Here is a 26788-nt window from a genome sequence, read left to right as displayed (position 1 = left end):
GTTTCAGGGGCCAGGCTTGCACTATATCGGACTGGTCTTGGTGGATGTTGATTTTGTGCTAGAGGAATCATGATCACAACTTCAGTCTCACGAGTGCAAGCTAGCTGAGTTCTTTCCTCATGGAACATGCTTTCAGTCCGCTTCCTTGAGCGAGATCTCCTCTCTCTTCGGTTAGTGTCGGTGGTTGAGGCAGGTGCTTTCTGTGTTCACTTCTTCTCTACAGAAACTTTCGAATCTACCTCGCACTGCATCGTTTCTTCACCATCTTCTCGTCCTTTAACAACATTTACACGACATTGCTACCAGGTTAGCGGACAGCAGCCTGTGCTTTTCTGCTCTGGCTCCACGCTCCAGATACTACTCAACCGCTTTAGAGCAGACATGTCAGGTTCAACTGTTCCGCTGCATGGTCAAATACTTTACAATATCGCGCTACTGTTGGCGAATGATATCGAAATTGCCCGTTGTGTGGAGGATGGCCGTGGATCTGACCTCCTGCTGTGAGTGCGATCGAACAACTGCTGGGGCTGAGTAACTGATCTGTTAAAGAGTTGCACGAAGCACCCTACGAAACCTGCGGATGACTTGCCGAGAGTTCGCTGAGATGGCCGTCATCAAGTCCATTCTCTTCGATCATATCACATTTCGTGCGACTAGAGACCAACTCTCTCGCGTGCTGGAGACACCCTTTGCCACATTTGGACCGTTCGTGAGGAAGGTCACCTTCAGGCCATCTCTATGTTCACCAGATGTCGCCAGGGACGATTTCGAGCGATTGTTAGCCATCTACACCTGTCAGCGCGGTCCGCACCACCAGCATCACACCGCGGAGTGGCACGAGATCTGGTATATGTATCAGAGATTTGGCGCTAAATGTCCTGGGACCACGGGCACCGTCACAGCCGCCTACACATTCTACGCAGAATGTGCGAATGAGGACGTGGGCATCTTACAGAATGGGAGCTTGCAGCGCGCTTGGATCGCAGCCTTGAAGACCTTCCCAGGGGCATCATCCTTCGTCATAGGCAACATTCCCAGCTTCTGGCCGCAAGGGGTCTACTTTCGCGAAAATGGCCTAAAGGCCGAATGCGAGTTTTGTAACGATAACATTCGCGCTCTCACAACATTGAGCGCTTTTGGCGATGTCCAACTCTTCAGAGTCGCCACAGAATGCCTTGTGTCGGCTAATATGCGAATTGTGGACTTCAAACTTGACAGCAACGTCCTTCGCACAGATAAATTCGAGGATTTGAGCTCCCAACTTCGCTTTGATCATACAACTCATTTCAGTTTCTACGAGACGCCTTACTTTCCGTACCAGTCTCGGATGGTGCACGACGAATTCTCATGCTTCGACCGTGTCACCATGTTATGCTCTACTCTCATGAAAGGGTTTCAAGACACTGTTCAGGTTTTGAGCATGGAACGTTCGGAAAGAAATGTCAAAGTCTTCTGCACTCTCGCGCACATGAATTGGGACATGAAACTGCCGGCCCTTCGCACATTGCATCTGACCAACATGCCTTTCCCTGCCTCTCAACTGCAAGCAGATTTGGGGCACTGCCGTGAACTGCAGTGTCTCTTGTTTGAAGGTTGTTGGCCTAGGGAAGGTCCTCGTGGTTGGAAGCTGCTCTTTGATGCGATTCGCGAGCATCCCAATTCCTTGCAACTTCATTTCAGAGAAGTTTATTCCGAACGAGGGGCGTTCGACTTTGATTTCCCAAATCCTGATGTGTTCAGCGACCCTACTCCGAGCAGCCCCGAGGACGAGTATGAAATCGGCAGGCGGCTTTGTCTGTACCTCGCCGGGCGTGGAGAGTGGAATCACTATCTAGAAGACTGGTTTCCGAATCCTTGAGGCCAAAGACTCCGCAGCAGACGCAATGGTGAAATGCGGTATCCGAAAAAGGGTAGAATAGAGAATCGTAAGACAAATAGAAACCCAAAGTTAAACGCTGCAGAGCCTATTCAAAGGTTGAGCTCAACGTAGTGAATATTAGCTCGAAACCTTCATCATCCAAATACCGAAGTCGCACTCTTTTCAACTGGCGACGATGTCCCAAGGTCCCAAGGAGGTTTTCCTAGTCCAACCAAGAGTTGCGACAAGCGAGCGAGAGGAGAAATGATCGCCCTTGCCTCTATTCCATTCATCATCAATATATTTTCTTTCCCCTCTTATTGAAATCCTTGTTGTACATTCCAAATGTCACTTCTCCATCCTTGGCCCTGAGCCCGCCAACTCCACACTCTGCTGGGCCCATTTCTTTCAGGCCATGCAGACCTTCAGTTAACCTCGGAAAGATTTGCAACGCATTGTTCCTACCCATATCGACATAGTCCCGTTCATTGATTACAGAACTCACATGCTCGTCCCACCAGCAGCATCCGTTAGGAATAGACTCAAAAGGGTAGTCGATGGAGAAGCAAATACTCCGGGCGCCGATCTCGGTCATGGCGCATATCAGCGCTGGCGTACTGAAGTGGCCGGATGTGGTGATGAAGACCTGCGTGCCAAAGTAATCGCGAACGAGCCGATCCTTCCGCATCGGCATGTTGGGGAAGCGGCTGCGGTCGAGCTTGTGATCAATGCGATAGAGGTCGTAGGGACTGTAGAATAGGTGATTGCCTGATTAGCGGACGGCATACATAACAGATATAGGCTGGCAGATGGCTGAAATCAACTTACATGTGTTCCCCCATGTGCCCAATGATGATCTTGAGATCTGGAAAGCGGTCAAGAACGCCACCGGTAATGATACCGAGAGTGTGCATGTTCAGTCGATTCGCATATCCCAGCGCGGAGAAGTCGAGCCAAGGTCTCCCTTTCCACATCATTTCCTTGATCAAGGGGCTGGATGTCCGGGGGTGAAGATACACGGGTGCTTTCAGTTCATGCGCGGCCTTCCAGAACTCGTCGTACTTTGGGTCATCGTAGAACAGCATCGTGTTCCCATCCGGTCCACTGCTCTGGAAGTCGTTGAGCATCGCACCAACAAAGCCCTTCTTCTCTGACATACATCTGCGGAGTTCTCGCCCGGCTTGTGCTGGATCATGCATGCTTAGAGCGGCAAAGGCCGCGAATCGTTTGGGGTCCCTCAGGACTTCGGCTTCGATCTTGTCATTGGCGATCTCGGCCAGCTTCTCAGCCGCAGCCGGGTCGGTAACATTCTGGACACCCGGAGCATTGAGAGAAAGGACCATGAACTCGACGTCATTTTCGTCCATTTCCTGGAGACGCTTTCCGTGAACATCGAGCAGGTTGGCGTTCAGATCATCTCCGATGACGCCCTTGCCGGCGAACTGGCTCGGGTTGAAGCTCTGGAAGGTTTCTGGGATGGTCCAGCACTCTTCGAGGGCGATTTTGCCTTTCATTGTGAGTGTTCAGCAAGGGCAAATGTAGAGATCAAGAGGTAGAGTTCTGTGATCTCAAACTAAGAGCCAGTGATTTATTCGCTAAGATTTCATACCACCGAGTCCACCCTGTCAGCAGATCAAGCTTGGGTTGGACAGGGAACAGTGTGCCGTGAGACCGGCAGTCCATGCCGGCAGACGCATTCAGACACCTGGTTGATGGTGAAGGCAGCCTAGTAACCAATACTTCGTATGGGCCACAGGATAGAGAACGCAACCCAACAGAGCTTTGACGCAAAAGAACTTGCGAAGTGCGGAGTAGGTTGTCGCCAACAGGGGGGATTGGGGAGCCAACTTCGGGGAGTTAAAGGATCTCCCCGAACCCCTGCCGTCGTCCATTTCGCTTTTGCTTTTGAGTTGGCAGCTGGAATATTTCTCGGAGCCCAACCTCAAATAGAATGGACCTGGTGAAGTCCAGTTGTCCTGTAATTGCTTGGTTCCCAAGCCAAGGACCAGAAACATACATTTTCAGTTCTGCAATTCGGACGTCCTAAGCTGACCAGCCACAATGGGTTCCCAAGGCCCTCCGTTTAGAATAGCTATTGTCGGCGGTGGCATCGGAGGCCTGTGTGCTGCTCTATCATTGCATCACCACTGTGCCGCCGAAGGCATCAAAATCGATGTCTACGAACAAGCGCCACAGTACAAAGAAATCGGTGCTGGTATCGGCATTGGGGTCAACGCTGCAAGATTGCTTCATCATATTGGCATTGGAGATGCGGTGAACGGTATTGCTGGTAGTCGAGAAGGTATCTGGATATCTTTTCGTCGTTACAATGATGGGACAGACATCGTGACTGTACCGGCCAACGATCGAGAGAGGATTCGACAATGTCCCGTCCACCGTGCAGAATTTTTGGATCTCTTGGTTGACACCATCAAAGCACGAGGAGCTGCAACTCTTCACACAAACAAGTCTTGCATTGATGTTATCGTAAGTGCCTCTCCTCTATTTGACATTGTTAATGTGTCTGGTCTGATACCTGTTCTTCAGGACGAGGGCGAGACTGTCACCTTGAATTTTAAAGACGGCAGCGCTGTTACTGCTGATTTAGCCGTTGGGTGTGATGGCATACATTCAAAACTTCGAGCACAGTTCAGCACAGATAACCCCCGTTACGGGGGTAGAATCGCATATCGGGGACTGGTACCTATAAGCAAGCTTGAATCGAACTGGCCATTTCAGACCTACTCTGTCAGCTGGCTGGGCAAGGACAAGCATTTCTTAGTGTTCCCAATCAGTAATAACAGGATCTTGAATATTGTCGCCTTTGTCGCAACAGAAGAAGAGAAGTTAGGCGGCCTGAAGGAGAGCTGGACCGCCACCGGAAACAAGAGTGATCTCGCAAAGGATTTTGCGGACTTTGACAAGACCGTCCTAGAGATTATTTCCCACATGCCTGAACATCCGTCTAAATGGGTCTTGAATGACAGGAAACCGTTGCCGCAATGGGTGTTTGCTCAGGGCAAGGTTGTACTCATGGGCGATGCCGCTCATGCGGTAGGTTCCCTCAATCCACGTTTCAAACAAGTTGCAGTAGCTCTGACAATGGTACAGATGCTGCCTCACCAAGGTAAGATTGTTTAGTTGGCCAACATTCGTTCAAGGCGGAGACTAAAAATGTCCCAAGGCGCTGGAGCAGGTCAAGCCATTGAAGATGGCTACATTCTGGGTCGCGCACTGCAAGACTATCTCCGTTATCGAAACCACACCGATGAGGATCTTGAGAAATGGACACGATTGTATCAGGACGTCCGGCTTCCGCGGGCGCAAAGAGCCCAAGCTACTGCTAGGCAAGCAGGCCAGGTGTACGAAATGCAGACGGATGAGATGCTTGGGAAGTCGTATGAGGAGTGCCTGCCCCTAGTACGTGATAACTTGCAGGACCGAATGAGATGGGTATGGACCGAAGACCTTGACCTGGGATATGAGAAGGCGAGGATGGAGGTGAATAGAAGTTGGACAAGTCAAAACATATTTTGAAATGACCGTATATATTTTAAATGACCGTCTGACGCCCTCGCGCCCTTGGCGCCCATATAATTTCGCCCGTGCGAAGTAAATGAAGACACTCGGCACCATAAGATGCTTCCATCAATTCCATCCCAACACCAAACACTTCTCTTGCGTCCACGCGACTCACAGCCGAGGAAGACACCTTGGTCAGAATGTGCTTCTTGCTCTTGGCCGCCCCCCGCCTCATGCGATACCGCTGATGGTTCGAAGATCAACCTAGTCCTTTTCTTATGACCATACAGTGATGGACCCGAGCCACACATCTCAAACAGCCCCCATTGCGCCCGCGCATGATCGATCATTCCAGTCTTCTCCTTTGCTCTCTCAAACCCAAAGCTTCAATGGAGTCACAAAGAAGCGCAAACGGGTTGCCATTGCGTGCCCCGAATGTCGGTCGCGAAAGACAAAATGCGATCACAATATGCCCAGACAAGTTGATGATGGTATGCTGAAAGGAATGCCAAAGAGTTCTCAAACGTAGGTTGCTTTACTCGGTGATCATGCCCTCAAAGGACTGGCTTGTTAATACTCAACCGAGTTCAGCTACATCCTAGCTCTAGAGCAAAGGCTTAGAAGATTCGAAGAGCGAGAAACACGTCCTTATGGTCAGCTACAATTTTCGGATCATTCAGGGACATTGTCTCTACCCGCAAGAAGGAGCCAGGCGAATTCTTCCATCACAGGGCGCTTATCGCCTCGTCACCATCGACGTGACTCCGAGTCCATTCTCATCCCTGCCAGCCCCGAAATATTCATGGGAGGAAACTCAGGCATCTCGTTCACCCAACTGATTCTCAATGCGATGAATGGCGCCGATTCCAATAGGCTGGAGGCCCAGTCTCTGTCATCTGCACGCGATCCTCCCAGCTTCTCGACGCCCGTGGACTTATTTGCTCTTCCACCAAATTGTCGGGAGTTGGTTGATCTCTTTTTCGATTTCCACTATGAGTTATCGCCCATTTTTCATGCGCCGACTCTCCTCGCGAAGATCGAACGGGTTATTATTGGTGACCTAGCGTACCGGTCAGAAAATAGATACACGCTGGCAATCATGAACATGCTTTTTGCAATCGCCGCTTCACACCAGCGACGCAGCACGGACGCGTCAATCTCTAGCACGAGGGGATATTACGACATCGCAATGGCCCTTGTCGGACCAACATTACTCTTCGACTGGCAGATTGAAAAGGTCCAAATCCTGTTGTTGGGCGCCAGATACCTCCAAAGTTCCAATTCCCCCTCGGAGTGCTGGAATGTCCTTGGCCTAGCGATCAGGATTGCTTACGGTCTTGAGCTTCATCGCGCACCTGGAGATGAGTTTGACTGCATTATGCGAGAGACGCGAAAGCGTGTGTGGTACGCCTGTTATGGCCTGGACCAATTACTGAGTATGATCTATGGGAGGCCAGCCGCAACCTCGTCTTCAACATTCAACACACCACTCCCTGAAGATTTGGACGACGATTGTATTCAGACAAGCAGGTTGCTATTTCCGAGCCTTGAGGCTCCATCGCGAATGTCTTTCTCAATTCAAGTTTCAAAGCTGTATCGATTGCTTGAGTCAGCAGCATCCCTCGCCGAACCTTCCTTGGAAACGATCGTGCAGCTAGATGAAGCGTTCGAGTCATGGTATGCTGATGTACCAACAAATCTCAGAGTTCAGAGCAACACGACCGTGCAAGATGATAAGTGCCTTATCCTCGCTCTCAGAGCAAACATGGTGAGGATTCTCATCCATCGACAATCACTCGCCTCTACTCTCAGTATCCTGTCAAAAAGCGTCGAAGCTTTGAAAACTTCCGAGACCCTCAAAATTAGTATGCTCCAGAACAGCAGACAGATCTGCGTCCAGACCGCAGAGGAGGCGATAGATTTGGTTGGTCTTCGATATGAGCAGACTAAGCATGCTGTCGGCCCGAGCTGGTTTAATCTCTACTACCGTACGGTCTCTTTATTCGACTTCTCTTCTCTTCGCTGACCTTGTGACTCAGTGTTTAATGCCATCCTAATTGTTGTATCGCACGTGGTCGACCCAGAATATCGAAACGACAAAAACGCGCTTTCCCAATTGGATTGTGCAATGCAAATGATCAGGCACATGTCTACAAATTACCTATGCGCGCAGCGCGCATACACTTTCCTTCAGCAACTTCTCGGCTTTATGGATAAATCATTGCTCGTTGACAGACGAAGAGGCGCAAGCTCTTCGAGACCGCAGACCGTATATGCACCATCGCCCGTTCTAGATGGCCCAGCCTTCGACCAGAGTGGCTACGACGACCTGTCTCATGCAGAACTTTTTGCATTTTGGGACATCACCCAAGATCTGACCGCCAACCTGGGTTCTCAACTTGAGTCTTACTCGTCTTTGGGATCAGGAATGTGGTCATGGAACGTTGACGCTCAGGATCAGGATCCATCGATGATTGCACGGTACTGATCAAATCGAAATGAGGCAGAGACAATGGCAACAAAACATATGGCACAAATCAGGTCAGTTTTCTCGTGCTATCTGGATTGACATGTGCACTGGGGCCCAATACTAGTGCCCTATGTCTTTGCTGGGTTCGGTCTGTGCACAACGGAATCGCCTGAGCAGGTACACGGCTGCTATCTGCGTCTCGATTGTGACGGTGCACAGTCCCTGTGAGCACGATGATCCTCGCAGCGGTGGTTTCCAGGTCCAGATTTTGGGGCTAGGGAAGCGATAAAGGACTAAGCTAGAAGCAATTGGCCAATCCGGGGTGGGCTGACTCCCCCGGGATTTTCTCCACGCCTCCGCCGTAAGTAATGATTCCCTCCATACCCCAGCTTCGGCCCTTCCCCTTAACTCCCCGGCTCGTGTCCATGTGAATATATCGGCGAATGTTGGCCATCTCTATTTGAATCTGACTTGTCTCAACCAACAAGCAAGTGGTGGGCCACGGCTGATTTTGCATGGTAACCTACTTTTGCTTGTTGCCAATCTCACAACTTGGAATATTGACATCCGCAATGGCCGCATCTGAAAAGCCCCAAGTGACGACCGTTGAGAGCACGAACAGCTCGGACATTGTCAAGGATAATGCACATGCTGATGCAGCGGATTCAACTATACACCGCGACAGACATGGCCTTCCGCTCGTGCCGCAGCCCTCAGATGATCCTTTGGATCCATTGAATGTGAGTGACCTTATATTGTTATACCAGCGGTTTATATCTGCAATTCCGCAGCTGCTAGCCTGCGGGCCTTCCTGCCCTCAGTTTTATTCAAACTTGGAGCGTGGATCAAACGGGAACGATTCAGTAATCGAATATGCTAACCCTAAATAAAAAACTATAGTGGAAGCTTTGGATCAAGGTTGTGGTCCTTGGTGAAGTTTCCCTCCTGTCATTCTTGGCACTATTGAGTGCTTCATTGATAGTAAGGCATTCTCAAAGCAGGATCCTACCTCACTTCCATGGAATTAACAAAATTTTCAGACCCCGGCTTTTATACCCCTCTCGCTCTTCCTCCATCGAGGCCTCGTGGAAACGGCCTTCGTAACGAGCACTTTCGTCGCGTGTGTGGGGGTGTCTACGATCGTGTGGAACCCAATATCTAATGTCTACGGACGACGACCCGTCTACATCATAACCGTCGCTATCAGCATAGCAATGTCCGTGGCGTCGGGAAAAGCCAATAATTTCGGGCAAATTCTGACATTCCGCGCCTTAAGCGGTTTCTTCGGTGGCGTCCCTCTGGGACTAGGCAGTGCCACCGTGGCTGATCTATTCTTTACGCACGAGCGAGGCTTCTATATGGGAATATATACTGTCTCGTTCATCCTTGGAGGTCACGTTGCTCCAATAATTGGCGGCTATATCGAGAGAGACTTGACATGGCACTGGTGTTTCTACGTCCCAGCGATCGTCACGGCAGCCGTCCTCATCCTGTTCACTTTCACCGTCCCAGAAACGCTCTATTCCCGTGCCCCAGAAGCGCTTGCGCGACCACGACGTACCTGGCTCCAAAACATGCTGATGCAAGGCAAGGCTCACCCTACGCGCCGCTTACGCATCGTCGACTTCTTCCGACCGATTCAGATGCTCCAATACCCCAGCGTGCTTCTCCCCACCATGTCCTATGCGGTATCCTTCGCGTATGGCAGTATTCTTTTCATCATCACCAGCGCAAATTTGTTCGGCAAGACCTATCACTTCAAACCTCAACAGACCGGACTCTTGCTCGGAATCCCCATCACTGTTGGAAGTGTCATCGGCGAGGCCATGTCGGGTGGCTTTTCTGATTGGGTGAGCGAAAAGCGGGCAATACGAAGGGGCGGTGAACGGAAGCCAGAAGATAGACTGCTAGCGATATTCCCAGCGTTTATACTGACACCGATTGGCATCATCATCGAGGGCGTCTGCCTCGAGAAGAAAATGCATTGGATCGGCGTGGCATTTGGAATCGCGGTCGCCAGTGTCGGGTTACAGATTTCCACGACCGTTGTCTATACGTACACCGCGGAGGTGAGTGAGGCGATCTGCTCGGAACCCCCCGCCTTGCATCCTCGCTAACAATCTCTACAACACAGTGCTACAAGCCACAGTCTCCAGAGATCGGCTCGCTGCTGAACTTCGCGAGACAGATGTACTCTTTCGCCATGGGCTTCTACGCGATCCCGTGGGCCGAAAGGATCGGCGTGCTGAACGCGTGGGTCGCAATGGCGCTCATTGACGTGGCTTTCTTTTTGCCGATAATCCTGCTGCTCTTCAAGGCAGAGGACTGGCGGAGCCGGTTGGGAGAACCCAAATTCCATAGAGATCTGTGAACACAAGCAAGTGCAGAAAGCTGTTTTATTCTATGTGGAGATTGAATGTCCCGGCTTCCATCAGGTCCGGATTGCGTCGAGATATTGTGCATCAGAGCTGCTATTGCTTACACCTACTGACTGGTGTCGGGTGAGTCAAAGACACCTACACGCTGTCCAGAGGGCTTCTCAAGCCGTTCCAGTACTTCATTCTTCATGCAATATCTTCAGCAATTCGTCAAAGACCTCTTTCACCTCCTCCGCCTCCTTCGCCCACAACCCTTCACCCATAACCAGCCCCAAGTCATCCCCCCTGGCCGCCTTGGCAAGGAACTCTCTGCCCGGGCCGGGAAAAGTCAATCCGACGCTTTTTTGCACGACCTTCATCCGAACAGCTCCAAGGACTTGTTTCAACTGCCCAGCACACTGGCCGCCTCCGTGACCGCCATATGACACGACCATGGCCGGTTTCCCACCCATTCGTTGAAGAGGTAGTCGATCGCGTTCTTGAGGTTGGCGGGGTAACCCCAGTTGTATTGGGGTGTCACGAAGATGAATGCTCTGTGGGATGTGATGACTTTGGACCAGTCGCGGGTGTGTTCTAGCGATCGGATTGGAAAATCTTGTTAGCATACATACCCTTGTCCTTTCTGGCCGTACAGAAAAAGGGGAAATAGAGAGGGGGATGTCCGATATTAAGATCTCTGTTCCGATTGTGAAATGATACATAGTGCGTATGTGAGAGGAGCTTACCCTAGGAGTAGTCCAAGGGGTCAGTGATGAGCTGCGGGATCCCAGGTTCATTGAAGAAGGGGAGCGGATGGTCTGCTAGGTCAATGAGGGAGACTTCATAAGGTAGAGAGTTTGGTGATGTGTGCTGAGTGGATTGTTGATATTGCTTGAGGTTATTGAAGATGAATGTGCCGATTTGGTTCCCGATCCGTGGTTGCCGTTGCGAGCAGATTACGAGGCCGATTTTTGGGGGCGGCAAGGCTTGTTGGAGGAGGTCGTTGCTGGTTGGTGATGGAGAGGAAGACATGTTGAGCCTTGGAGTTGACGGCGAATGTAGTCTTGAGAATTTGATTGACGCTGGCCTTGCACAGCGCCGCTGAAAAGGGTATGTCTAATGATGCAGCATACGCAACTATTGATATGTTGCTGGGTTCTGAGAAAGAAACGGACTTGATCAAGCAGATAGTTGTCAAACGTTTTATAACCCTTCGTATATGCTCAGAGAGTCGGAGATAAGTGCCTTGACCTATCAGTCATTCAGCCTTTTTCTGCGGACCTGCCAATTGTACGTTGAGCAGCTGGACACTAGGCAGTCAGTTCAGGTCCCAGATACGACCGAGCCGACATGGTATGACGCAAATGCGAGGAAGAAATTAACGCTCAGCGTCGCTTGCCCTCACAGTCAGATTGACACTTGCCTCGCCCGATGATGGGGAGAGTTTGCAAGTTGAGACGCAAAGCCAAAGGCTGCGGGAGATTCGAGCATGGCCTGGACCGAAAGGCACATGTCAAATTGCGATTGAAATGGCAGGGATGGGGAAGTGGATGCTGGTTGACGTTGCGCAAGAACCAATCATGAGTCTGTGCCTGAGTGGACCCGGCCACGACATGCCTTTCGGCCCCGCAAGGCTTGGCACTTCGCCCAGCTTCGGTCTTCGGTCTTTGCTTTTTAGACGAGGCTCGCTGCTGCACCGAACGCGACCTGGCGTACCTGATGCTGACACAACATTTGTCTAGAGGCTTGGACACGGAATGTGTTGTGATATGTTGCGCGGCGTCCAATCAGCGGGCTGTGTTGAAATACGAGGGTGGCACTGCCCGGCGAATCCTCACCGTTAAGTTGAGGCTGTCGACCGAGCCGCGATGTCGGCTGGAGGTAGACGAACTGGTATAAAGAGACAGACATCGCCCACGAACAAAGTCAGAAAACCACATACAGAGTAACTCAAAACATAAGCTACCGCCAAATTTTTCCAACAGCAAAGGAACCATGAGCAACATCCGAGTCGCAATTGTCGGTGGCGGTCCCGCCGGCCTCACGCTCGCACGGCTCCTCCAACTCAACAACCTCTCGTGCACTGTTTTCGAACTTGACTCCGACTCGCTTGGACGAGTTCAAGGCGGAACAGTCGACTTGCACCCACGGGGAGGCCAGCTCGCCCTGCACCATGCAGGTTTGACCGAGGAATTCAGGAGGCTTTCTCGTCCAGAAGGTGAAGCAATGAAGTTGCTCAAGTATGACGGCACCATTGTCTATGACGAGAATACCATGGGCAATACTCGACCTGAGGAGTATGCGGATCGCCCAGAGATTGATCGAACGAAGTTGCGGCAATTGCTCCTCAATTCGTTGAGACCGGGGACCGTGGTTTGGGGCAAGAGGCTGCAATCTGTACAGAAGTCGTCATCACAGGCTGGGAAATATGACCTCCATTTTCAAGACAGCATGGAGGGAGGATTCGACCTCGTCGTTGGTGCAGATGGAGCTTGGTCGAAAGTGCGCTCATTCCTCACAGACAAGCAACCCTATTACTCGGGCATTACTGCCATTGAGCTGTGGGCCTCGGAAGTCGACAAAAAGCACCAGTGGTTGAGCGACTTCGTGGGTGCAGGGAATTGCTTCATGTTCGATGAAGGGCGGGCAATTCAATGTCAGAAACTGGGAAACGACAGCATCCGAGTCTACGCTGGTGTGCGACAACCCGAAGACTGGCTTGAGAAATGTGGGATCGACTGGTCTTCACCCGTGGAAGCAAGAAGGGGCCTCGTTGAGAAGTATTATGCCGACTGCAGTGACGATCTGAAGCGAGCCATCTTAGACGCGAACGACAAGCTCGTCCCGCGCCGAATGTGGATGTTGCCCGTAGGCTTTCGGTGGAAGTCCCATGTAGGAGTGACGTTACTGGGAGACGCTGTTGGACAAAGCCTCTTTCACCTCACCGCAAACGGTAGACTGGAGGCGCTTATAAAGATAGGCTCTCACCCCCAGGTAGATTGTAGATCCTTAAGCAATACATCATCCTTTAAAACAGACGCAGCTCATGTGATGACTCCTTTTGCAGGCGTCGGGGTCAACCTTGCCATGGTCGATTCCTTGGACCTTGCGAAGGCCATCATCGGCTGCGCCGGGGACTGGGAAAAGTTACCGGATGGTATCAAATCGTATGAGGCTGAGATGCTGAGTCGGGCCGAGCAGTTCGCAAAGAAGACTTACAAAGGCTTGATAAATCATTTCAGCACTGATGGATGCGAGGAAATGGCCGGACGCTTGAGAGGAAGATAGCCTTTCATTCGGCGACTATCAGGTTGGCGCTGGTCATTCAGCGGAAGGTGAAAACACACCGTGTTGTCGTTTGGTCCGGTTCGATGATCGGATTTAGCTGTGTCGAGAATGTTGATAAAGAAGTTTTTAAAATTCTTTTCTCAGCTCCGTGTCTTGCTGCTCTGTTTGAATCCTGCGTCCAACCACAACTGTCGCAATCCAAATTCAAGAGGTTTGGCTGCGACCAGGGATTTTGCTCTAACAAATTGTAAAGACTGATACATCATCATTTTCCGCCTCTCCTGCGCCTCTTGATAAGCGAGAACGTCAACTTTGTGGGTTTCTAGGTCCGGGTCGAGGCTGGCCCACAACATGTCTAGCTTGATCATGATGGAATTAGACCCGCAATCAACGACAGCAAGAAGGAGCTCGTCCTGTGGAGACCTGTTGCAGTTTCTTTCAGCCTTTGCCTGCTGCAGAGCCCCCGAAATGGAGCGCAGAGGTGCGATTTTGGTGCAATACCACCATTCGAAGGCGTGCTTTACGAATTTTATCTGCAGAATTGCGTTCTTACGCCGCTCTGTGAGTTCAGTTGAGTCAGTATCACTATTCAGAGTCTGATATGCTGTGTTTGAAGCCTCACGAATAAGGCCTGGAACATCAACAAGGAATTCGCAAAGCTCAGATCGTAGTGAGATGCTAGCAGACTCCTCGGTGATTACCGGGTTGGAGGAGCTCTTCAACAACTGGCGCCACTGTCGTCGTGAGAGAAAGCATTCTTGTCCGACACTTGCGTCTTGAAGAATCTTGGGGATGTTAGTCATAGATACCCTAGCAGTCATGCTATAGTTAGGAGACACTCACAAACCATGCTCGCTGCGACTCGAGCATTGCGCGCTCGAAAGTCCCAATAAATCCCTCGGGACCTCGCTCTTGAATGAGAAGTTTTGTTCCCATACAAAGTTGACTCCATCGCCCGCCTTCGTCGGTCATAACCAGCTGTACAGGTCAGGTTCTGGCTTTACGTCTGAGAGTCACGGAGATCGAAACAACCAAGCCATACCTCGCACGCTTGCAGGATAATAGATGCACATATTGTTTCAGCCTCTGCGCGGACGTGCATTATGTCCAACGATTTGCGAAGAGAGCGCAAGCTTCGTGTGTACAGACGAAGGGACTCCTTCGAGGTGACTTCGGTTGGCCTCAGAGAGTCCAAGTAGATGCCACATAGGCATGAGACCGCATCATCCAGAGCGATACTGACATCAAACCTGACGGGAATCATGGCATAAAAGCTCCCATGAGATTTTATGGGGAAAGTGTTCCTGCTCTGTGGCTCACCCAGTATATAACACAGAGTGGAACATATCTGGTCATGGGGCGAGGCCAGAGGCCACTGAACGGTGGTCTGTGATCTTGGATCGAGAGAAGTGTTTTCTTTATTGATGAAGATGCCTCGAAAGCAAGAGCTTCCGTCGCCTGCTGGGTCGCAGCGGTCGACATCCTCAAAGATGTATTTCTTGTTGCGGTAGAGCAAGGCGAGAGGTCCACTCTCATCGACAAACTTCCATCTTCTAGGATAACCCGGGCATTTCCAACCTGCTTTAATGCAAGCTGAGCATGAAGGTAGTTCTTCTCCGCACTTTGCAAGCTGAGCTCAGTATCAATGACACTTTACCTGGAGCATGACATCCTCACCTTCTTCTTGCGTTTTCGACAAATCTCACAGCCAGTACTTCTGAGCGTTCCAACCATATCCAAGGTTCTGCAGAAAGCGAGGCATTGTCCCTCTCTGTGGTGAGTTTGTTTGGCCGTGGCTCAAGAGAAGAACATAGTGCTCTCTGTGAGACGGTGAGCTGACTAGCAACTCTCGACATGTTCGCCAGTGACTAAGTGATCCGCCGTAAACTACACTTCGGCGGAACTAAACTCCGCCGTTGTCGCCGCCAACAAGTCGCTGGCCTGCGGTGGAGTATCTTCGGATCAAACCCATGTTTTTCAATTCTTCAAATTATCTTGAAATCTCTCACCTACCACTCTGTCGCCGATACCCGGGTTGTGCATGGCACAGCAATCCGATGACCTGCTGCGGCTAGCGTAACACTACTTGGGAGAAGTTGACACAACCTACGCTCTGTCATGGACCTGACTGCGGACTTCAAGTCCTTCCAGGACCTCGTTCAAGCCTCCCTCATCAACGTGACGAGAAGCGCGACACAGGTGTCCAACCAAGACCTGGGTTTCCATCGCTCTTCCAGCGACAAGCTGTCTCGCTCCCTCGATCGCCAGGATGCTCACCTTCTGCGCCTGACAAACAAACTGCTCAAGGCTGCCACTCAGGACACACCACTCAAGCCACCTACGCTTCAAAATCAAGATAGCGTAGAGGACAACTGGCGCGGCATTGTTGATGTCGTTGATGGCCTTCTTGAGAAGGCTGACTCTGCGCTTGATGAGTTCTCTGGTATCATCAAGCCCCAGGATCCAGCTCGCCAAGGTGCCGACCCTTCTCCCAGACCTACAAAGACAGGCCTAGGTTTTCAGAGATGGGCTGCAAGCAACATGCAGAAACCTCAGACCCATTTTCACAGACAGGTGAACAATTCTGACCCAAACCCCTTCAAGCCTTTGCTCCAGACGAAGCCTCATGCTAGTGTTCCGCTGGAACAAAGCATAGGAACTGAAGATACAGGGTACAGCTACCACATCCTTGTTTTGCGCATTTTCTCATTCTGTGTGTAGATACAACCACCCGTACGCACGAGAGATCGAAGACTACAAATACCCTCCTTCTGTTTACAAATTCAATCATCCGATACCATTTAGTCCGATTGGTGAAACCGAACACATCTTCGTTGACACGGAGGAAGGCGTCATCGAGATGCTAGAAGAGCTTAAGGCTGCCGAGGAGATTGCAATCGACCTTGAACACAATGATTTGCGCTCATATGTTGGGCTAGTGTGTCTCATGCAGATCAGCACGCGCAAAAAAGACTGGATTATTGATACGCTGAAACCATGGCGCGAGAAGCTACAGATGCTAAACCAAGTTTTCGCGGACCCGAAGATCTTGAAAGTGCTACACGGCTCAAACATGGACATCATCTGGTTGCAGCGTGATCTGGGTTTGTACATTGTTGGTCTCTTCGACACGTATCATGCAGCTTGTGCTTTGCAATTCCAAGGGAAAGGCTTAAAGCACCTTCTTTTACAGTTCGCCAATGTCCATGCTCAAAAACAGTACCAGCTAGCGGACTGGCGGGTGCGACCTCTTCCTCAGGACTTGATCGACTATGCTCGATCAGACACACACTACCTTCTGACCATTTACGACCACATGCGAAACATGCTTGTCAATGGTTCGGCGCCCAATGTTAATCTCACGGACTATGTCTTGATGCAGTCGAAGAAAGAAGCGCTTCAAGTCTATACCCGTCAACTGTATGACCTCGAGAATGGTGGCGGTCCGCTCGGCTGGTTTGCGTTGCTCACCCAGAGGTATGTCAATCTGAACAAAGAACAGCTTGGGGTCTTTCGTGCTCTTCACGCATGGCGAGACCGGAGAGCCCGAGAATTAGACGAGGGCATTCAATACATCCTGCCCAATAGGACATTGTGGCTTGTCGCCGAAAACATGCCAACATCTGCATTCAATTTCCATCAGACGTGCAGAGGAGAATCCAAGCTGGTCTCGGATCGTATCCCTGAGATTATCGAGGTTGTCAAGCAGGGCAAAATTGAAGGTAAGAACAGCAAGTCACACGAAGAAGTGGTCCAGCACTGTGAGAAAGTCCTCGGCGTGACGGTTCGTCGACAACGGAAGGAGAAAAAGCCGCAACCTCAAAGCACGTACTCTGGACTGGGCGCGACTTTGAAGCAGTTGGCCGCCACTCCAGCTTTAGTGTCATTGGATTACGATGCTCTGGTGCCCATTGTGACCAGGTCGTCTGCTTCAATGTTCTGGGGTGATGTAATGCCACAGTATCAACACACTCTTACCGACACTGCCAGTGCAATCGAAGCACTTTCATCGATCGTCCCGCTATGCCTGCTCGCCACTGTCGAGGAGGCCGTACAAGAGGCAGCAGCGGTGGTCCAGCCTGTATCCCAGTCAATTCAAGTGGAAACCTCGACCAAACTGGCGAAGACACTCCGCTCCAAAGCCAACGAGATCTTCACCCTGAGCGAGATATCTCGTTCGAACAAGGGCAAGAAGCGAAAGACAGATGAATTTAAGGAAGATGCCGATGACAATGGGCTGACCGTGCTCGTCCGTGCCCCTAGCACCGTGAACGGGACCACAACAGGAAAGGCGACAGCTGCTGGCGTGGCAATCTCAACCCCAACCTCTCGCCCCCAAGACCCCGAACCAGCCGATGCAGAACAAAACCCAGAATTCGAATCAAAACGCCAAGCGAAGAAGCAGAAAAAGGCTGAGAAGAAAGCTCGCAAGGAGGCTGAGAAAGCTGCAGTCGAAGCCAAGGCACGGGCTACGCAGCCATTCGACTACGCCAGTGCGCCGTCGTTGCTGACCCCTGATTCACTGCCGTTGGTACAGCAAGGTGACAGTGGTGGCGCTGCCGGAGGTCGCGGGCAAGGACAGATGGGAGTGGCACGGGAGATAATGAACCCCTTCGCGAGAGCATTGGATACGAGTACGGGGGCGAGAAGAGGAAAGATGAGCAAAGAGCTGCAGGGGAAGAGCATGACTTTCAATTCTTGATCGAGGTGCTGGCTCCGCCTGGTAGCTCTTTGCTCTGCTATGCCGTCCTGTGGCCTGCTCTCGTGCAAGATGCTAGACTTGTACAAAGGAGGACATACAAACATGTTTGAGTTGCTGGGTTTGTCGAGGACACGAATCACCTGCTAGCTCGCTCGTTGACTCAGTCTTAAGTGCGTTCGATCAAATAGCGGGTAGCGAGTCTGCATATCTTCTAGGCTAAGAATGCTCAGGGAGTGCTGTCGAGGATGGCCTTGCCCGTTGCCAACGGCGTAGTCGGTGTTGCGTATTTCCCGACCTCTATACCCAGTACGCTAAACCACTTCAGACAAAGAGATCTCCCTTGCTGGGTTGTGTTTCTTGTGGCAGGCTGTGCACTTGTCTTTCATCTTGCCTTGCAGGTCTCTCCTTGGCCGTCTCGCAGTTAACTTATGAGTTCCATCCTCCAAATTATTTCCATTTTGGCGTGACGGTTCAAAGAAAGGCTAATCAAGGGCGTCCAGTGGAGCTCACGGAAAATCCTCTCGGATAAGATATTCTCCGGCTCCGGCTCCAGCTCCGCGCATCTCCAAAGACGGATGAACCTCGAGTCGGTTTGGGATTTCTCATTTCATCTACACATCCAAGGGTCAACATGTCGGCGTCGCTTGCTCCTGAATGTAACGAGGTTAAGGAGTGAGTTTCGGTACTCATCAATAGCTCTCGAATTTAAGACTGATGTGTTTTCAGGAAATATGATAGCTGTTTTTTGAAATGGTATTCTGAGAGTACGTATCTACGGGGTCCTTCCCTCTTGTTTTGCCACAAGCTGAACTTTGTGCTCCAGAATACATTCGAGGGAATTCGTCCACCGATGAGTGTGAACCGCTGTTCAAGCAGTACAAGAGTTGTCTGACCGTGCGTGGGCCTTACTGTCTACAGTCCCTAATATATGCACTCCTAACTTAAAGCAGAAAGTCCTCAAGGACAAGGGCATCGAGAACATGTTGTCTGAAGCCCGAGAAGGCACAAATGAGACAGACGCCGAGCATCTCAAGCGATAACATTACGTTCCCAGCATCGGATCTGGTGCATGCGTCCTCATCAGCAGCTCAGAACAAGACCCGCGCAACCAAGGACCAGCCAGGACGGCACCTACAAAGTTTCCAAAGGTCACTTGGTCGATCGGTCTTTTGGCTTCATCTCTGCACAACCAGATCGCTCCTCAATACCCACTTCTCGCCACTCTTGACCTCTCTACCTTCATGCAGGAGACAGTCATTGCCATGTTTGTGGAGGAGAGCCATCCCAGTCTCAGGTCCAACAACAATCGGATCTGGTGGTCTGTCGCCTTTTTGCAGAGCTTCTGGGTAGAAAGCGGTCTCACCGCCTTCGCATGTTGTAAGATAGACGAGGAGAGTCCAGCTGGTTTTTGCCGGTAGCTTTTCCTCGCCAAACTGTAATTTATTGCTCTCATCATAATGCTTGTCGAAGAATTGACCCGGTCGATACCGGTAGACTCTTATATTTGGATTCAGTCCAATCACACTGCCCCCAAACACAGCCTGATCTTCGAAGGAGCTCACCAGATGCTGCATCCCGCTGTGCTCCCAAAGGATCTTGGCAAAGGCCGAATCGTCAATCTGGAAGCGGTCACTGATTCGGGTTGCCTCCCCTCGCTTTGGCCGGCCCGGCGTCGTAGCCAAGGGCAAAGAAGACAGGAAAGATACATAGATTCTGCATAAGTTGGAAGTGAGCAGGTTTCGGATGACCAAGATCTGGCCGGGAACCACAGTCTCGATCAACAGCTGCTCCTGGGGCACGAGAGGGGCCAGAGGAGGCCAATCTGGCGGATGGGGCTTTGTTGATTGATCGTTGTCGCCCTTTGATGGGACAGTCTTCTGTTTCCCTCGCGGAGCCATGCATGGAAACCCCTATGTCGAAGGTGCTTGGTCGGGCAGTCCAGTAGAAAGGCGTGCCATAGAATTTGGCGGGACCATAGGTTTGCGCATCTCACTCGGCATTACACACACAAGGTGGCAGGAGGAAGAGATTGCCTGGCTCCTTTGTTTTATTGTTTTTCTTGTGGCCTGCCGGGCCCGAAATGCCCAACTTCTCCTCAGTCCCTGGTATCGAATGTGATTGGCTTGCCACGGGACTGCGCTGTCCGCCTCCGACCCGCATCTGCTGCCTCTCTCTTTGACTTTTGCTCTTCAGACAGAACTTTTGATCGTTTAGAGATTGCGCGCCCCCGACAACACCCTGACGGTTCTCGCGCTTTCCCTCCAAGATCTCGCAGACCTCGTAATGTCGTCGCAGGCAATTGCGACGTCGACAAGAGGTCTGCCAGATCCCCCATCATGGACCGCTCCTTCGAATCTTCACCCCAATCGCAGTGACTCGGACCACGAAGATGAACTAGAACAGCAGCAGACCAACTCATCCATGCCAAGTCATTCTGCTTGGGATGAAATAGATATTCAACAACGGAATCAGGCTGTGGGAAATCTGCTCGCGGCTCTGACTCCCAACAGTCCAACCAAACCCCAGACCCAGACCCAGACCCAGACCCAGACCCAGACCGCAACTGCGCCTGCCAGGACAGACATGGTTCCTCTACCGGACCAGAGTCTTGAAGGCCCTTGTGAGGCAATGGAGACCACAACAAATAACAGTCATCTAGAGACAGATCCCGATATCTTACTTCCTCCTCTCCCTCTACAAAATCACGACGGCTTCCTCACTGCTAGCGGGCTCCCTCCGTTACCTTCTACGCTACCCATGGATATCCTTGGGCAACCTTTGCCATTTCCTGCGGGACCAAGCGGTCTGTTAACAGCATATATGAACGAATCTCAACCACTGACTGCCTCTCAAATTCCACTCCCGGAACGAAGGGAAATCGAAGCATTTGCAAAAATTGAATTTGAGGACGGGAACTACTACATCACGACTTATGCCTGTGAACTGGGCAGGGATGCTTTCGCATACCGGGCAGCCCTCGCCAAGGCTGAAGAAGCGCGCCAGGCCGGACAAGACCGTGCACAGAGCTCGAGCGGGAGACGGTCAGGTCTCTCTGAAGGGGTACCACGACCCGGCGACAGCCAAGTCCAAGGGAGTGTTGTCAGTGAAGCTGGTGGATTTGGCGGTGTCGATGATGGCCTGGTTATGGAAAACGAAAAGGGAGAAGATGGCCACCCATTACACTCGCACTCGTCCGAAAGGTCTGCTGGTAGTGTCGTCAAGCCTCAGGAAGTGCTCTACAATCCCCCTCTCGCTCCTTTTGACTACCATAAGATGGCAGAACGTCAAGCACAATTAGAGTACGGCAACGAGCAGGAGCCAGATAATGAACAACCAGCCCCAGTAACCGCCGACCATATCCCGGACGCCCACAACTGTCCGCTCATCCCCATTCACGCAATGCGCAATCACCAAAAATCCGAGCTGGAAAACCACAAAAGCATTTCGCGGCGACATGTCAAGATCCAGTGGGATTTCGACAAGGAGCGCTTCCAGATGAAAGTCATGGGCAGAAACGGTGCTTTCTTGGACGATGTATATCTTCAACGCGGTCAGACACGACCTCTTCGTGACGGTTCCAAAATACAGATCTCGAATGTCTGGATGACTTTTAGGCTGCCGAAACAAGAAGCCGAGTCGTCGAGCGACCTTTCAGGCCGGGAGGAAGTTGAACAGAGCCCTTCCCGGCCCCGGAGCACTTCGCCAACGTCAAATGAACAAGACCGGAGCGCTTCGCCGTCAAAGACCGGCAGAGGCAAGACCAAGATCATACTGAATACCATCGAGAGACCGTCAATGGCGATTCCAGAGCCTATTCTGGGACCTGATGGCCAGCCCCTACCTCCGCGAAGACGAGGGCCTGGCAGGCCGCCAAAGGATGGAATCATGTCCACTCGAGAAAGGAAAGAGAGGGAGAAGGCGGCCAAGCTTGCGGAAGCAAAAGCCGCCAATGGAGGGAGAACTCCTCCGCCCGTGATGCGAGGTTCCAGACCTCCCAGACCTGTTCCCATTGAGGAGGAGACGGCGGCCGAGCCCAAACCAGAGAAGAGGAAATACAAGAAGCGAAAGCGGGTTGGAGAAGACGGCGACATTGTTCAGTCAATTGAGGGTGGTGATGTCGACGTGCCTAGTGAGCCCGAGAGACCACCGCCAGTCAAGAAAGCCAGGTCGAAATCCCCCAGTCCAGACTATCCTCCTGCAGAGAGCTTGACCGAAGAACAGCTTGCCAGACCGTCCGAGCCCTATGCTCGATTGATCTACGACATCTTGCTTGACATCCACCCGAAGGCTCTTCCTCTGAAGCAGATCTACCGAGCCTTGAAGCTGAAATTCCCATTCTTTGTACACCGAGTGGACTCGGAAGGATGGCAAAGTAGCGTCCGGCATAATCTCAACCAAGAATGGAACAAGCTCTTCGAAAAGGGCGAGAAGGAAGGCAAAGGATTTGCGTGGAAAGCGATCCCTGGAGCCCTACAACCTCAAGCGGAAAGAAGACGAGCAGCCCAGCAAGCAGCAGCCTCCAAGCCAAAGCCCACACCGGCACCACGTCAAAATGTACCCCAAGGGCCCCCTCAAATGCTGAACTGGCAAAACAGCACACCATATCCTCAACAGAACGGGATGCCTCCCCAAGGACATCATCCGCCTTTCTATGGGCAAGGTCCGCATGGATCCATGCCGCCACCCTCAAATGGCATGCCGTGGCCGGCTCCGCCAGGGGGGATGCCGCCGTCGGCTCCAGCATATCCTGCGGGTCAGAATCATCCTTTCTATCCACCGTCGCCAGCAGGACAGTCACCCTTTCCACCACAACATCAACCCTTTCAGTCAGGCCCGGCGCACTCGATCCAACCTACAAGTCAGGGGTCTCATCCGACACCAAGTGCTGTCGCCACACCAGTACCAGCACCCGCACCACTCATTCCTACCAGCTCTTCTGCGTCGCGGAACATGCCTTGCACCTTAGACGGTCTCATCACTATCAAGAAGTTCGAGAGTGCGATGCTCGAGCAGGTCCATCCCGCAAGAATTGAGCATTGGCAAAGGATCTTTGCATCCGCCACGCGAAGATTACTTCACGGCCACCCTGAGTCCCTAATGCCAGGTGGCCACACCATCGAAGAGGAGACGATCATGGGACACATTCGGGATTTTATCCGGCGTTTCAGGAATCTCAATTTCGCAGGGTTCTCGCGAACCGGCTCGCCTGCGCCCACTAGCGTGATCAATGCCAACAGGCGAAACAGCACCCCACACACTGCATCACCTACAACCACTGCATCAGGTGCTCCTCAGGGTGCTTCATCAGGAATGACAAACTCTACTCCGAAAGTCCAAGCAGCAGAAAGTGAGCCTTCACCATCCTCCGCGAGCAAGGATGTGGAGGGCATTCAGCAGCCGACGTCGACGCTCCCAGCTGACTCTAAATCAGTCATTCAGGGTGCGATGTCCCAAGCTTGAGGGGAAATGTGCCAATGGCGTGATGAGGCAGCAGATCTCATTCCTTTCGTGCTGGTGGCTAAAGTGCTGGAAGAACGCTCGTACTATGTTCCCTCGTTACTCGTTATTTGCGACATGGATGGTAATGGTAATGATACCCTTGGCGTTCAGGCTCTCATTCGAACTTTGACTTTTCTGTTCGGGACTAAGGATAAACCTGTGAGTATTTTAGCGGCGTCTCAGGCGGATGAATTCACAGCGGGACCGAAAAGCTGGGCGAAGGCATTGACGCATCGGATAGTGTTGTCATGACCCATCTCGTATGACATTGGTGGACTGGATTATCTTTGTTACATTTTCTTTATGTCAATGCTGTGCGAATGAGTGAATGGTGGGATCGTTCCAATGGTTTTCAGCCAAAAAAAAAAGGCGCCTGGCGTCCTCGAAGGCTAGGGAGGCTTGGATCGATACGCAGCATTTTCAAGCACGAGAGGATTTGCATTTTCATAGTGAACACAAACGAGGATGGGATCTGGGGCTTCCGAGAACGGAATTCCACTTAGAGGGTCCATGGACAGCAGCATGCATTGCCGGAATGATGACTTGAAATTTGAACCCGGACTTTCTAGCTATGTAGTCTTTGCATGTGTTCGATTTTGTTCGGCATATGTTCGTATTTTTCTTCCAGTCCACATTCACCAGCACACTCTCGTCTCATCTGCTTTACTCGCGCCGGTGTGTCTATGTTCGATTGCCTGCGAGGTCTCCTGCTGAGATGGCTGTGACTCTTCCCCGCAGGGTGTTGCGTTCCATGTCGGACGATCCTGCTCGTCGTGGAAAGATGTCGGTGTCGGTGGTGGTGATGACGAGGAATCTATCGTGCAACGGAGCTGGTGTTGGACAGCCAAGTTGTCTGGAAGTATGGAGGCCAGCAGCGGCAGCGAGAAGCTATCGCTCTAAGGGCGTTATATGCGGTGTATCTGAAAGGGTTGTTGCCCATGGGTTGGGCTGCTGACATGCGATGGTTGGGTCTGTGATCTCTATCCACATGACGACCAAGTGCATGGGTTGATCCGAGTCCTCTTTTTCCTCCTCAGAGGAACATGGTACGCTAGGCGTGGTTTCGGACAGTCGGGTTCAATTCTTGTCCGGCCCTGTAATGCCGGTCGAAGGCATCTGCTATAGCGACATCCCCGATTGAGATTCTCTCAGTTCTTGCGTGTCCAGTAGACCCTCCACGACCAGTCGGGCGACGTTCATTCCTGCAAGAGCGGAGGTTTCCATTGTCGAGATGAAGGATTCCATGCCGGAGAGGTAGTATATCCCATCTGAGACGCCGTGTGAGAGGCATGGCTCCGTGGAGCATAACGTGAAGTTTTCGAAGGTTGTCCGGGGCAGTTCGTAGGGGTAGCTGTGCCAATGTTTCTCCTGAAGCCAAGAAATCTCGGATTTGGGGAGAAGGGAGACGGGATCGTCGTTTCTGTTTTCCGGCTTTGGTGGGTATTGGAGGCCGAGCAATGACGCAAGGAACGACTCCGTCAAAGGAGCCGGCGAGAAGATTTTGTACAGGTATTGTGTATCTTGGGTTTCGGTTGCTCTGGCTTGAGAAGGCAGCTTCGTGCAGTTTGAAGTCGGTCCGCAAAAGGTGCCGTCTGTGTTTGGATGTAAGATCCGAAGGGTACTTATCGACCAGAATCCGGGAGGGCCCACAGCCTCAAGGCCTCGTCGAGACCCGAGCTCGTCTGACAGTTCCGAAGAGAGAGTTGTGAGGATAGACGAAGGCACATCGGCTTGAGAGTCGAGTCCAAAGAACGACGGGGAAAGACGGTGCGGCGAGGTGAACAGTGTCACGTATAGTGAAACGTAGGGTATCTTCTCCGGCGTGGTAAGGAGCGGTGGAGTGAAGGCGACATTGGCAAACTGGTAGGGGGCCGCGAGGATGACAGTATCGAACTCATCTCCGTACTCGTTCTTGAGTTGTCGATTGGATTCTTCCTTCGCAGTCGTGAGTTTGAATGTCCCTTTCTTTTCGTCCTTGGTGACAGCCGTAACCGTCGTGTTCAGGAATATCCCATCCGCGGTGGTCCTCACCATCTCATCAAAGATGCGCCAATTGCCGTCCTCAATGGCCATGGCTCCCTCGATAGCCATGCACACCAATGTCTCCAATCCGTGTATCCCGCCTAGATTACTCGCATAATTCACGCGCGTGCTCGCTTGGATGATCTCGCGAGAAAACCGATCGCTCACTTTCGCGTTTTGCAAAACATCCTTCCCCGTGAGGCCGGTATAGGCATGCAGTCCGGTAGCGTCCACGGCGTCTCCTATCGAGTCAAAGGGAAATATGGGTTCATCGTAAAACTTTAAGAATTCCCCGACGGCCTTCGTCGTCGCCTGCCGCGTGCGTATAGGGGACAATCCGTATTTCCAAAGCAGTTTGGCAATATCCCACCACCCTCTCCAAGATCCTCTATCCTCATCATCATCCCTCGCAGCCCTATAGACGAAGTCCTTCCCATCCCAAATGCCCAACTCGTACTTCGAATCAGGTTCAGATTGATAGATCTTTGCAGAAGCATTCAACCCAAAATCTCGTGTGGCATTGTATAAAATGTGGTTTATCTTGACAAAGATGCTTGCGCCGAGTTCAACCGGGTAGCGGGAATCACTTAGGGCGTCAACGGTGGTGGTGCGTCCGCCGATGTAGGGGTTGGAGTCGAAGACCGCGATCTGTATTGGCTTGCTTTCACAGGGCGGCAAGAGCTGTTGGGAGAATTTGTGGAGGTGGTAGGATGCAGAGGAGCCCGCTGGGCCTGCGCCTATGATCGCTATTCGGTGTGGTCGCTGTCTTGGTTGTGGAGTGATTGAATCAGAGTTTAGCAGAGTCTGTGAGTTTTCAGCGGCGGTGACCAGAGCTTGAAAGTAGAGAAGGGTGACAATGGCATATCCCAAAACAGTGCTGTGTAGCATTTCGACCACGATTGATTGCCTCTCAGATAATGGCTAATAGGGAGAACGAACGAGGTTTATGTTTGCCTGAAGTTGTGGGGTCTCGAAACTGGTACTCGGTAGTGAGCGTAGTAAGCGAATTCGCTTGAGCTCTTTTTGCTGTTTGGGGGCACAGTGCATGAAATGTGCAGACCACCTCACCG

The 26788-nt window shown here is 51.7% G+C and overlaps 13 protein-coding genes across 13 annotated transcripts; 8 read left to right on the top strand and 5 right to left on the bottom strand.

Annotated features, from left to right (window-relative positions):
• Nucleotides 1-604: 604 nt before the first annotated feature.
• Nucleotides 605-1858, top strand: A1O5_09808 (uncharacterized protein; the record flags this gene model as incomplete). The annotated part of the gene is made up of 1 exon (XM_007750386.1): nt 605-1858. The coding sequence occupies one exon, from the start codon at nt 605-607 to the stop codon at nt 1856-1858; it is 1254 nt and encodes a 417-aa protein (XP_007748576.1).
• A 295-nt stretch (nt 1859-2153) lies between these two features.
• A1O5_09807 (uncharacterized protein) lies at nt 2154-3372 on the bottom strand (the record flags this gene model as incomplete). Its single annotated transcript, XM_007750385.1, has 2 exons — nt 2154-2607; nt 2687-3372. The coding sequence occupies 2 exons, from the start codon at nt 3370-3372 to the stop codon at nt 2154-2156; spliced, it is 1140 nt and encodes a 379-aa protein (XP_007748575.1).
• A 547-nt stretch (nt 3373-3919) lies between these two features.
• Nucleotides 3920-5395, top strand: A1O5_09806 (uncharacterized protein; the record flags this gene model as incomplete). The annotated part of the gene is made up of 4 exons (XM_007750384.1): nt 3920-4345; nt 4406-4912; nt 4970-4985; nt 5043-5395. The coding sequence occupies 4 exons, from the start codon at nt 3920-3922 to the stop codon at nt 5393-5395; spliced, it is 1302 nt and encodes a 433-aa protein (XP_007748574.1).
• Nucleotides 5396-6182: 787 nt separating this feature from the next.
• A1O5_09805 (uncharacterized protein) lies at nt 6183-7868 on the top strand (the record flags this gene model as incomplete). Its single annotated transcript, XM_007750383.1, has 2 exons — nt 6183-7368; nt 7420-7868. 2 exons carry the CDS (start codon nt 6183-6185, stop codon nt 7866-7868), a joined length of 1635 nt encoding a protein of 544 aa, XP_007748573.1.
• Nucleotides 7869-8422: 554 nt separating this feature from the next.
• On the top strand, nt 8423-10221 carry A1O5_09804 (uncharacterized protein; the record flags this gene model as incomplete). The annotated part of the gene is made up of 4 exons (XM_007750382.1): nt 8423-8590; nt 8751-8831; nt 8891-9919; nt 9985-10221. The coding sequence occupies 4 exons, from the start codon at nt 8423-8425 to the stop codon at nt 10219-10221; spliced, it is 1515 nt and encodes a 504-aa protein (XP_007748572.1).
• A 186-nt stretch (nt 10222-10407) lies between these two features.
• Nucleotides 10408-11004, bottom strand: A1O5_09803 (uncharacterized protein; the record flags this gene model as incomplete). Its single annotated transcript, XM_007750381.1, has 2 exons — nt 10408-10761; nt 10954-11004. The coding sequence occupies 2 exons, from the start codon at nt 11002-11004 to the stop codon at nt 10408-10410; spliced, it is 405 nt and encodes a 134-aa protein (XP_007748571.1).
• A 1198-nt stretch (nt 11005-12202) lies between these two features.
• Nucleotides 12203-13495, top strand: A1O5_09802 (uncharacterized protein; the record flags this gene model as incomplete). Its single annotated transcript, XM_007750380.1, has 1 exon — nt 12203-13495. The coding sequence occupies one exon, from the start codon at nt 12203-12205 to the stop codon at nt 13493-13495; it is 1293 nt and encodes a 430-aa protein (XP_007748570.1).
• A 140-nt stretch (nt 13496-13635) lies between these two features.
• On the bottom strand, nt 13636-14759 carry A1O5_09801 (uncharacterized protein; the record flags this gene model as incomplete). The annotated part of the gene is made up of 3 exons (XM_007750379.1): nt 13636-14280; nt 14339-14473; nt 14538-14759. The coding sequence occupies 3 exons, from the start codon at nt 14757-14759 to the stop codon at nt 13636-13638; spliced, it is 1002 nt and encodes a 333-aa protein (XP_007748569.1).
• Nucleotides 14760-15613: 854 nt separating this feature from the next.
• A1O5_09800 (uncharacterized protein) lies at nt 15614-18197 on the top strand (the record flags this gene model as incomplete). The annotated part of the gene is made up of 2 exons (XM_007750378.1): nt 15614-16167; nt 16217-18197. 2 exons carry the CDS (start codon nt 15614-15616, stop codon nt 18195-18197), a joined length of 2535 nt encoding a protein of 844 aa, XP_007748568.1.
• A 631-nt stretch (nt 18198-18828) lies between these two features.
• Nucleotides 18829-19237, top strand: A1O5_09799 (uncharacterized protein; the record flags this gene model as incomplete). Its single annotated transcript, XM_007750377.1, has 4 exons — nt 18829-18869; nt 18924-18961; nt 19021-19091; nt 19148-19237. The coding sequence occupies 4 exons, from the start codon at nt 18829-18831 to the stop codon at nt 19235-19237; spliced, it is 240 nt and encodes a 79-aa protein (XP_007748567.1).
• A 135-nt stretch (nt 19238-19372) lies between these two features.
• A1O5_09798 (uncharacterized protein) lies at nt 19373-20095 on the bottom strand (the record flags this gene model as incomplete). The annotated part of the gene is made up of 1 exon (XM_007750376.1): nt 19373-20095. The coding sequence occupies one exon, from the start codon at nt 20093-20095 to the stop codon at nt 19373-19375; it is 723 nt and encodes a 240-aa protein (XP_007748566.1).
• A 385-nt stretch (nt 20096-20480) lies between these two features.
• On the top strand, nt 20481-23657 carry A1O5_09797 (uncharacterized protein; the record flags this gene model as incomplete). Its single annotated transcript, XM_007750375.1, has 1 exon — nt 20481-23657. One exon carries the CDS (start codon nt 20481-20483, stop codon nt 23655-23657), a length of 3177 nt encoding a protein of 1058 aa, XP_007748565.1.
• Nucleotides 23658-24815: 1158 nt separating this feature from the next.
• Nucleotides 24816-26606, bottom strand: A1O5_09796 (uncharacterized protein; the record flags this gene model as incomplete). Its single annotated transcript, XM_007750374.1, has 1 exon — nt 24816-26606. One exon carries the CDS (start codon nt 26604-26606, stop codon nt 24816-24818), a length of 1791 nt encoding a protein of 596 aa, XP_007748564.1.
• Nucleotides 26607-26788: the final 182 nt, after the last annotated feature.

The sequence above is a fragment of the Cladophialophora psammophila genome (assembly GCF_000585535.1).
Source record: "Cladophialophora psammophila CBS 110553 chromosome Unknown aczJe-supercont1.17, whole genome shotgun sequence".
Lineage (NCBI taxonomy): Eukaryota > Fungi > Ascomycota > Eurotiomycetes > Chaetothyriales > Herpotrichiellaceae > Cladophialophora > Cladophialophora psammophila.
The sequence above is the reverse complement of the archived record's forward strand: the minus strand, read 5'-3'. Positions and strand labels throughout refer to the sequence as shown.